The sequence below is a fragment of the Rhyacophila brunnea genome, unplaced genomic scaffold, assembly GCF_057557595.1.
Source record: "Rhyacophila brunnea isolate RB1 unplaced genomic scaffold, BYU_Rbru_1.0 scaffold_1, whole genome shotgun sequence".
NCBI classification, from domain to species: domain Eukaryota; kingdom Metazoa; phylum Arthropoda; class Insecta; order Trichoptera; family Rhyacophilidae; genus Rhyacophila; species Rhyacophila brunnea.
Window position 1 is genome coordinate 38,192,189 of NW_028232751.1, and position 12,071 is coordinate 38,204,259.

Genomic DNA, 12,071 nt, shown 5'->3' on the forward strand with positions numbered 1-12,071 from the left:
CAAATAAAGTAGGTACCAAAACCGCAAATAACAAATTGACTTTATCCAAAAAAACATACTTTTAGATATGAAATACGAATTAATTAGCTTATTTATATTACAAAAGTAAATTAGTTATTATAATCTGTTGACTATAGATTCATTTTTAGTGATATAAAAACACTTTTTGTTATCACGAGACTGTTTTTTTAGTGGTTGTGTTAGCCGTTTTAGTTGAAAGTTTTGAAAGTGATACATTCATTGCATGCATTTTTGAGACGAGATAAAATCAACTGAATTATTTTTATTACACAGCTTCCACAAAAATATCACGTGTTTTTTTAATGATTTTTCAAAATAGTATAATGAGAGACGTTAATCTACGTTATTTGGGATTTTCATTATTTTAGTGGTTTACTGGTATTTCAAAAATTCAAATCATTTGGCAACACTAGGTTTGAAGGTCCGTAGTGCAATTGCAAAGTGAAGATTTTGAGGTTAACTAACCTAAAAGATTATTTTTTGTGATTGCATTATATATATATATATTGTGAAAAGATAACCTCTGTAAGATGTCTTGGTTATTTGGATATGGGAGTAAAAAACCCCAGTTGGCTAATGACGGAAACATCGACGGTTCAGAAGGGCAAAATCCGGGAAGCGCTGGTGCTCAAGTGGATGCTTCCAATTTATCCCGTGCTGAAAAGAAAGTGATGGAGGCATATAGATTTGACTCTAGTGCTCTGGAAAGAGCCGCTCAAGCTGCCAAAGAGTTGGAAAAATCAAGTAATTACCCATTCAACATAAAAACTTTGCCCTCGGCCAATAATTGATTACGATTGCGTAATAGTGCTCACACGTACCTACACTATTTACAACTATTTATTTGACCTAACAGTTCAATTGGTTACTCTTTATTGTTATATTATGAATGCCTTTCATTCATCAAACCACATCAATCAGATACCTACATGTTAATATAGTACCACTGTTCTTACACCATAAAGATAATGCTTGATTGTAATGGAGCTTTCATTGTAGAGTAACCATCACAGATTTTCTCCAAAGAGTTAACTGTTGGTCGTTTATTCGAGGTCGCTATTCATTTTAAAACTGCGAGCATGTGTTGAAATTTATTGTTTTTGTGTTTAGTAGAAAATTTGAATTTGGAGAAGCAATATAATGGTATAACGTTTTATAGTTAATAATAATAAAATTGAGGTTCTACTGTGCGTTATATGCAAGACACGCGGTTTCATTTTGCCAAACAATAGTTCTTTATATTATAACTCTTAGAGCGATACTCAATTTTTATGAAAATCTCTTTCTACGCCGAAGAATGAATATTTTTCATAACCTTTCACCAATAATCGCAACGGATATATTTTGATTCTATAAGAAGGATTTGGATAATTATATATTTTAAATTAGCAAATTTATTAATTAATGGTTCATCTTCAAATTACAGTTATACTTTCATACACTTCGCTAAATATTTAAGTAGTACAGTACACTATCAGTAATTCGCCGCTCGATTATCCGACAACTACTATAATCCGCTGTAATTTTTACTAGTTGAAAGCACAAAATCAAGCTCTATAATTCGCCGGTATTCAATTATCAAATTCAGTAGTCCGCCACGTACAAGTATACAACGCAGATGAGACAGGTTTATTTTGGAAACTTGTCCTTCGTAAAACGTACGTTCATCGCGAAGAAAGTAATGTACCAGGGAGGAAAGTGCGCAAGGACCGCATCACAATTATGCCGTGTTCCAATGCAACCGGGACACACAAAATGAAGTTTTTGGTCATTGGGAAAGCTAGGAATCCTAAGCCATTCAAGAATATCTGCCTCACAAAACAACTGGTTGTGTCAAGTGATTTACCGTTTAATATTTAGTTAATAAACTTAGTTTATAAATATTTACAATTTACAATTTACTAATTACTTGATTTTGATTATAAATAAAACCTTAATTTGCAAGTACAAATTTTTCAAAAAAAAAAAAAATGGTACAGGTCGGTTATGTGGAATACCCATTTTGAGAATACCCAATATACTGGATTATTTGTTAGGTTAACCTAAACTAACCCAAACTAACAAATAATCCAGTATATTGGGTATTTTCAAAATGTGTTTGCCGCTGTATTCCACATAACTCACTAGTACCAAAAAAACTATTTTTACGAAGTACCTGTTTTAATTTTTACCATATTTTGTATGTATGCACTATAATCTGCCACTTTCACTAATTGGACACTTGTCTGGTTTTTGGGGTGGTGGATTACTGAGAGAGTACTTTAGATTTTTGTCAATAATGAAAAAACTGTAAGTATGCTCCCCTATCCTTCGTTCCCTCTCTTGACAAGTTTATAAAGAAAACACCTGAGTACTAATACGTCTCGTTAACTTTATTATACCCGTGGTCTCATTGATTAATTTTAAAATACACTTTTTGATGTTTTTTTTACGTTGCTTTACTTTTGTACATTCAACATTCATACACATTTTCAGGAACTGAATATGTACGAAAGTCGAGGACAACCTATTAATCTGCAAACCGGCTATCTCCATTTGGGCAAATTAAATTGTTCAGGAAGGAGAAAAAACATAATAATTTAAGTAGCGAGCGCAATTTAATAATTCAAAAAATGGAAACTTCCCTATAAAGAAAATTTATATAAAGAGCGGAGTTGTTCCATTTACGAAATTGCAAATTTGGCACCTGCAGTTGGCTGCCTTGTGTGAAGAACGATAATGCATTTATTTATAGGTTTAGGAGTTTGAAATTTTGTGTGAGCATAGAAAACATGCTTTATAACAAAATACCATCAAAATGTCATTGTTGGTCAAAAGTGCAGTTGGATGGATTGCAGATTAAGCAGTCGATATAAGAAAAATGCAATCAGTGGGCATTAAAGCAAATTTCTAGTTAACAAACTGTTCCTAATTGCATATAACTCATTTTCAGAGCATTCAAAGGAAGCATTGGAGTTAAGTAAATTACAAGAAGTCACCAGACAACATGAGCAAATGGCTAAAATAAAGGAATATGAAGCCCACATAGAGCAAGCTAAAACAGATCAAAAAAGAGTAGATCATGAAGAACGGCGGAAAACATTGCAGGTAATTATCAATTTCTTATAAATCTACTTTATCCATAAGTAAAAAAATGTACTGCATAATGTCCATCATAAGCTGCAAGTAATATAAGATAATGTTATATTGTTTATATACAGATATAACGACATTGTTGATTTCTTTTATTACCCTCTCTTTTCTATCCAGTCCAAAAGAGTTCTTCACCCGTTTCTGACGTCATTGAAGACACTAAAAGGTTTTCTTCCATGTTACCAAGTCCACGTGTTACGGATTCATCATCCTCTCTTCACACAGAGTGTTTGACTTGTTTCTTGGTAGGTTTAACATTCTATTAACGAAATAGAACAAAAGCTCACAAACATGTATGTACATTATTATCTGTATCGCATTTAAATACTTACATTATAGTATTACCAATAATCATTAATAAATAGAAAGAAGTAAACGGCGTTTTCTTGTTTCTTATTACATACCATGAATTTGTTTTTGCTATACCTCATAAATCCTATTAAGTCATGGAAAAGCGCTGGCGTATTTATACAGTTTGCGTGTAAATGAAGCAATATCAGAAAAGCTTTACATGTGAGATGTTTTTGTGATTCTGTAGACTTTATCTATCCCATTCAACAAGTGTATTGCATAAATATTGAGGAATCTTGAACCATTATATAAAACTGTACTTTTTTATAGATTGTCGCTTGATAATTGGTTAATTTTTGTATAATTCAGTGATATTGGCGTTTTTTGCATTTGAATATGATGTAGGAAATTGGCATAAACTTTCATTGAAAATGACTGGACCAATGTATCAATCAGTACGGCACTCAATATGTATTTTGCGCTGATGTAATTCATTTGCTTTCTAAAGATTTATACCCTTAAAAATAATTTCAATTAGTTGAAATAATAATATTTAAATAGAGTTGTTTTAATTAGGTATGCCATTTTGTATCTGATGTTTAATATTTTCATATCTCTACACATTGTATTATCGCGTTTAAATTAATTTACAACATTAATTAGTACCAAATTTATGTTTTTTTATGTAGGCATGGTGAATATTTAATTGAGATTTGGTTTTAATAAGTATCCCATAGATTATGTTTAGAAAAAAATGTTTTAACCATATTACTAAGGCACCTTCTCCAAATTTCATTTATTTCATCACTTAAATCTGGTAACCAATTTACACAAAATAGCATTTTAAATTTACTTTATTGTTAACCATTCGGCTAACAGTCATTTAATCCAAGAATATTATACTTATTGTTTTATGTAATTGCAAAAAAATTAAGCGTGTTAAAACTAAAGAAAAGAATCTTTATATTTTCCTAGAGATTATTACATAATATTATATATAATAAAAGTAGATTCGTTTTAAGGAGGTATTTAAATTCACAGTTAAATGAAATCCACTCTTGCTGTAAGGCTTTCTCATGTTGCTTAGCGCTTGGCGACTGATTTCAACATAAAATTTTCTTCGCAATGTATTTAATAATTAGTAATTAGTAGTTAATAAGTTAATTAACTCTGCATAGTTATATCATTTGTATTTAAAAATTTTGTTCCTTAAAACTTTGATCCGATATTCTGGAATAATATAATGTTAAACTGAGGCATCGGTCTGTAACGTCGTGGGACCCAGGTTCGAATCCTAGGTCCGGCAAGTACACATATTGTTTTTCAATTTGTGTATGAGTATGGACCTAATAGGTTGAGCAAATGGCCAACATCCATTTCTCGTAAAAACAAAAAATCAACTAATACAAAACCTCCACTCTGTGGAGGCCCATATCATCGGTCCCTATTAAAAAAGTCGGATCTGAAATTTTGTCATTTTCGGATTATTACGTAAAAGTTATTTAAACATTTATATTACAATCACAGTTTTTTTTGTTTGTTTGAAAAATTTCGAGATACTCATGTTAAAAATGACGGATCTACCGAGAGTGTCCGAATAACAATGTCGGTTCTTACCAACCGACATTGTTGGCTAGACGTGGGTGAGCAAGATGCGTCGGATCTGACAGTTGCTGCTATGTTCACCGGACAGATGGATGGTTTTATAAACGTTTAGAAAAGTTTCTATAACCCGTATTTTTATTCATTATGGCAAGCAATAGGTCACAAAGGATATTTGATGAAACATCTTTGATTGCTCGTACTGAAAAATAGCATTTTGCAGATCCGACTTTTTTAATAGGGACCGACGATAGGATCGGACACTGTTTACTTCCAGTTTTATCAGTATGGATCTAATTGGTAATAATGTAAGTATGGAAAGCGATACTTCAATATTATATATTTATGTTTGTATTGGTTAGATGTTGAGCAAAAGTGGTCCAGTCTTCGAAACAATCTCAACCGATGAACATAATATGCAAAGATTCAAAAACAAAATCACTGTCTTCAGTTTCATGATACTTGATATCACCTCTAGTGGTTTCAGCTTCATGCTTATTTGTAATACATATTACAATGATGCTTCTAAATGCATGTTCTGTCCATAACAATCATGTAATATGATTACAGATTGTCTGATGCCACATTTCTATCTATCTAGATATCTATATTATAATATATTATATTTATGGGACAAAATTAAAACATGTTCACTCTAACATCTTAAGCTAAGTCCACATATATTCACTTCATCATCCACTTTCACTTCAACTTTTGAATTCTGGTTTTACACAGAGAAGTTTTGTGAATGTGTCAAGGAGAGGCATTCGTTTCGGTGTCTTCACCTGTTCATAAACCATTTCACTTCGTTTGGTCAAATCATAGATAAAATCACGTAAATGTAGAGTATGTATACGTTTTATACGAGGGTGGGTCAATAAGTCCTTAGAAAAGCCGACAGGTGGCGCGACTAGTACTGTAAGCGGTTTGTTTTCATGCAGCGGCACTACCGATTCAGTATGCTGCGAAGTTTCAATCAGATTGGTCGGGTTGTTGTGTGTTTCTCGTACATTTAAAAAAAAAATTTGCTTGTTTACAAAAATGGAGAAAATTGAGTTTAGAGCTGTTATTAAACATTTTAATATAAAAGGGTTAACAGCAAAGGAAATAAAAAATGAGTTGGATTTAGTTCACGGCATATCTGCTCCTTCACTTGCATTTATTTATAACTGGTTAAATGAATTTAAACGTGGTCGTACATCAACAAAGGATGAACCACGCTAAGGACGTCCTGTAGAGGTGACTACACCAGAAATGATCAATAAAATCCACGATATGGTGTTAAGTGACCGAAGATTAAAGTTGAGTGAGATAATTGAGGTTACAGGGATCTCAAAAGGTAGCGTCATTTCTATTTTACATGACAAATTGGGCATGAAAAAAATTTCTGCAAGATGGGTGCCGCGTTTGCTCACAGTCGACAATAAACGCAATAGGGTGGTGGCCTCTAAAGCCCTGTTGTCGCTCATGCAACGCAATCCGGATGAATTTTTTCGTCGCTTTGTGACTGTAGATGAAACATGGATACACCACTATACTCCCGAGACGAAAGAACAGTCAAAGCAGTGGATTGCGAAAGGCGAACCATGTCCAAAGAAGGCGAAAACCGTAAAATCAGCTGGTAAGGTTATGGCTACTGTATTTTGGGATGCATGTGGAATTATTTTCGTTGACTATTTGGAAAAAGGAAAAACATTAACAGGGGATTATTATGCATCTTTATTGGACCAGCTAAAAAACAAAATTGAAGAAAAACGGCCTCATTTAAACAGGAAAAAAATCCTCTTTCATCAGGACAATGCCCGTGTTCACACATGTTTACGATCAATGGCTAAAATTGAAGAATTGAAGTTCGAATTGGTCGACCACCCACCGTATTCGCCAGATTTAGCCCCCAGTGACTTTTTCCTTTTCCCAAACTTAAAAAAATGGCTAAGTGGACAACGTTTTTTTTCAAATGAAGAAGTCATCGATCGGACAAATGCTTATTTTGAGGACCTTCCGAAAACTTATTTTTCTGATGGTTTAAAAAAAATTGAGAAACGTCTAACCAAGTGTATTGAGCTCCAAGGAGATTATGTTGAGAAATAAAAAAAAAATACAAAAATAAAAACTGTTTTAATGCTTTTTTTCTAAGGAATTATTGACCCACCCTCGTAACTTTGCACTTTTTACTACACTTGTCTGATTCTTCTTCTTCTTCTTTGGCCATATCCGCCCCTTAACTGGAGCATATGGACACAACGCGGCGCCTCCAAGAATCCCTGTCGCTCGCCAGTCTTCTTGCTTCGTTCCAGGTCAAACCAGCATCCCGTAGCTCCGCCGTATACACTCTGTAGATTGTATTTAGTGGCCTTCCAGGTCGCCGGAATCCGGTCGGCTTGAAGAACAGACAAACCAGGTTAAAATTCTCTTCTGGCATCCGCAGCACGTGGCTGAGCCAGGTCCAACGTCGCCTCTTCACTTTCAGCGTGATGAGAGGCTGCTTGGTGCGTTCTCTTATCTCCTCGTTACTCCTAAAGTCATACCACCGCACACCCAGTATTCATCGCAAACATCTGTTTTCGAAGCCCAGTATACGGTTGCTCTGAGCCTTCGTAAGGTGCCATAATTCGCTACCGTAAAGCAGCACCGTCAGAATGCACCATCAGAATGCAAGCGTCGAATAGGCGGCATTTGGTTTTGACCGAATATAATCGTGAGTCCCAGACATTTCGCATCGAGTTGAATGTTGCTCCAGCCATTCCCATTCGGATAGCGAGCTCTTTCTGCAAAATGCCATCTCCCGTGATATGTACCCCCAGGTACTTGAAGCTGTCGACGCTCTCGATGTTTTGTCCATCGCTAATCAGAGGGAAATCTGGATCAGGACAGGTGCTATTGCACAAGACGTTAGTTTTCTTCGTGTTGATTTTTAAACCAACGCGAGAGGAATTGTTATGCAACCTGTCGATTGTCTTTTGAATGCCCTCGATTGAGTTGTCGAATAGGACAGCATCATCGGCGTATTCCAGGTCGCATAGCTTCACCGTGGGGGTAACAGGTATGCCTCGGTCGGGTGGTATTGACTTCCGTAGTATGAAGTCAAGGAGAATGATAAAGAGAAACGGTGCAAGGACACAACCCTGTCTGACTCCGGTCGTGACCCCGAACCATTCCGTGACAGTGTCTCTAATTCTGACACAGCATTCGCTATTCTCATGCAGGCTTTTGATTATGGCAATGATCTTGGGAGGGATCCCGTATGCTCCCAGTATTATCCAGAGGGAGGGGCGGTGCAGACTATCGAAAGCCTTCTCATAATCCACAAAGCAGCAAGCCATCGGACTGTTCAGCTTATGGCTCTGCTGGAGAAGACATCGAAGGTTGTGGATTTGGTCTGCACACGCTCGACCAGGTAGAAAACCGGCTTGGTTTTTCCTGAGGACGTGTATTATTGGGTCCCTTATTCTCATCAAAATGATGTTTGCCAAAATCTTTCCCGGAACACTGAGTAGCGTAATGCCTCGGTAATTGTCGCAGCTTAGAGGGTCACCTTTTTTAAGAAGTGTGATGATTTCACCGTTCACCCAGTCCCTTGGGCAACGCTCTTCTTCCCACACCTTTGTCATCAGATGAAACATAGGGTGCAGGATTGCGCTTAAGCTGTACTTGAGGAATTCAGGATGAATCCCGTCTCCCCCCGGTGCCTTTCCGTTCTTGAGCCTTTTCACAGCCGATTTTATCTTGGTGTGCGTGGGTGGGCAATCGGAAATGTCGGTCGCTCGGGTAAAAGTAAAGCTTCCGCAGATATGTCAAAGGGATCCAAAGGGGGTGGGCAGTTCAGCACTCCGCAGAAATGATTCTTCCAAATCTTCTTGACGCATTCTGCGGCAGACTCTATTGCTCCACTGGGACCACGAATGGCTCCGGGAGTCGGGACTTCGCGGGTGATTCGGAAGAGTTTCCTGGTGTCATTTCTGCTTGCTGCCTCCTCTGCCGCTTCAATTTGCCGGTTCATAAAATTGTGCTTGTGCAACCGCACGGATCGTTTGACTACCCTGTCTTGGGTCTGGTAGTCAGTCCGGCGGTCCTCGGTTCCGTCGGGGTCTGTCTCCTCGTCTCTCAGGGCATTCAGCCTGGCTCTTAACCAATTTCAACCCACGTTTCGTTAGACATCCACTTTGGCTGCTCACTCCTTCTGGTACCAAGGACGGTACGAGCCGACGACACAATCGCACTCTTTATGAGGCTCCAGTTCGCCTCAATGAGGTCGGATTCAGATTTGTGCCGCTCGTAGATACGATCTACACTATCTCGTACAGCAGTTTCGAAGTCGATCCGAATTCTTCGGCGTCGGAGCTTCTCAACGTCAATTCGTTCGCGCTTTGGAGGCCTCGATGAACATATTTCATCATTTTCATCCTAGAACCGGAGTGCAAGGTTATAAAGCATATTAGTATAGGTACTCTACTTTGCATTACACGAATGATAAATATTCGGAGTTCTTATGAATTAATAAACGTAAAATAAATATTGATATTATACTGATTATTTGGAAAAATATGACAGCAAACTTTTAATTTTGTTTTTTACACCTAGTACTGCAATGTCTTTTGGTCAAAACCTTGTATGCATAATTTATTTGTAAAATCCAATGGGTTATTTGTATAATCTCGCTACGCAATTTTGAGGAATTCCTCAATTCCTTCCACTTTATTCATAAGTTTTTTGATAAGGGCACTTAGTTTCATTATAATATTGGTTAATTCAGTAATTTCAGCCATTTTGTTTCAAAGAAATAATAAAACAAAACAAAAACTTAGTGAGACATCACTATGTACGTGTTAACTGCGCGGCGTATAATATAAATATTATATTGGAGTCTACCACGTAATCGCCAGTTCAATTAATAAAAACCATTTTTAAAATGACAAAATACAATGATTCTGTATTTAGTCTATAGTATATTTATTAGTTAGGCCAGGGGTTCCCAACCCCGTGCCCGCGGGCGCCATGGAACGATTCGTATGTGCCCGCCACTATTCGACAGAGACAGAATTTTCACGCTAGCCTGACACGCAGAAAACCCGAAGTGAACGAACGCCACGAAATGAGCCAATGAACGCCGAAGCACGTGACAGTAGTTACATGCTCGTACCGTCCCGATTGCTTCGGCGATCATCGGCTCAGTTCGGGTTTTCGGCGTGTACAAGGATTGATGTGCAAATAGCATTCCCCGCCTGGAACCGCGTTGTTGTCATTGTGGTTGCGATTGCTGCCCCGTTCGGGTCGCGACAGTTTGCTAGGAGACATCTTCGTCTGACGAAACACGAATTAGGAGTTTTGATATTCCTTCTATATAGTTCTAAAATGAGTGGACCGAGTAAAATACAACGAACCTATAATTTTAACACTGACTGGGAGGAATCATATTGTTTCTTTAATGTGAAAAATAAATGCGTCTGTTTGTTGTGTGTTAGTAGTATTGCAGTGCCGAAAAAACATAATGTTGAACGACACTTTCAGACAATTCATGCCACTTTTGATGTGAATTATCCACTTAAATCTGAAGTAAGAAAGAAAAAAATATGTCAACTAAAATCAAGTCTAACTGCACAACAGACTGTTTTCACTAGACATGTGGAAAATTCTAAAAAGGCCACCATTGCTTCTTTCAAAATTTCTCACATGCTCGCAAAAATGAAGAAACCTTTCATTGATGGTGAGTTGCTTAAAAAACTATTTTTGACTGGTGCCGATTGTTTGTTTGATGGATTTTCTAACAAACGTGAGATTGTCTCAGCAATACAAGACTTACAGTTGTCAAATAACACCGTCACAAGAAGAATACATGCAATTTCAACAGACATACAAACTCAGTTAAAGACTGCCTTGGAAATGTGACTGATTCTCGCTACAATTTGACGAGTCAACAGATATATCAGACACCGCACAGTTAGCAGTTATGGTGAGAATGGTATTTAGTAACTTCACAGTAAAAGAGGATATGTTGCAAATATTACCTATGAAAGGACAGACAAGGGGTGAGGATATTTATAATACATTCAGAACATCGCCAAGTCAATAAATATGCCTTTGCACAAGCTGTCTGCGATAACCACCGATGGGGCACCAGCAATGGTAGGTAAAAACAAAGGATTTATTGCCCTCTGCAAGAAGGATGGATCATTTTCAAACTTTATGTCCTACCACTGTATTATCCACCAGGAAGCTCTGTGTTGTAAAATATTGCCATTTGAACACGTTATGAAAATAGTTACAAAAATAATCAATTCTATTCGAGCAGCTCCTTTGCAACACCGACTTTTCAAGGCCCTGTTAGAAGATACTGAAGATAAAAAACATGATCTTATTCTGTATACTGAAGTACGTTGGCTCAGTAAAGGAAAGGTTCTTACAAGATTTGTGAGTTGAATTGAAGAAATAAAAACATTTATAAACGATAAAAAGGAAAATTATGATGAACTAGCTGACTCTCGCTGGCTGATTGATTTGGGATTTCTCAGACATCATGGAACAATTGAATTCTTTAAATTTGGAGTTGCAGGGGAAAGACAAAAACATAGCTGAAATGATAAGCTCGGTAAAGTCATTTAAAGCTAAATTGGATTTGTTGATATCACATCTGCAGATCAATTCTCTCGTGCATTTCCCACATATGAATAAAATGCTAGGTAACAATGAATTAAACGGGTCATTATTTATTAAGCATCTTCAAGTGTTAAAAATCAATTTGAAGAGAGATTTTTGCAGTTTACAGATATCGAGCCAATTGTTTCCTTCTGTATCAATCCTTTTACTTGCTAAATAAATGTAATGGAAATGGCCGCATGTATTGCAGATTTTGTTCAAGGTAAGACAGAAGAACTAGAGTTAGAAATTTTGGAGCTTAAGAATGATATTTTGCTTAAGTCCTTAATATCAGAGGACTTTTGGAATACAGTGGACAGAGGAAAGTTCCCATTTTTGAAAAAAGCGGCATGTAAAACTGAATCATTTTTCGGTTCGACATATTTATGCGA

The 12,071-nt window shown here is 36.7% G+C and overlaps 1 protein-coding gene across 1 annotated transcript in view; it reads left to right on the top strand.

Annotated features, from left to right (window-relative positions):
- Positions 1–432: 432 nt before the first annotated feature.
- Positions 433–12,071, top strand: part of LOC147079748 (ATPase family AAA domain-containing protein 3A homolog) — a 30,661-nt gene continuing 19,022 nt past the window's right edge. Inside the window, exons 1-2 of the mRNA XM_085943914.1 lie at positions 433–765; positions 2,954–3,108. Of these exons, the coding sequence (XP_085800040.1) occupies positions 552–765; positions 2,954–3,108 (369 nt within the window). The 5' untranslated portion in view covers positions 433–551. The remainder of the gene's footprint in view (positions 766–2,953; positions 3,109–12,071) is intronic.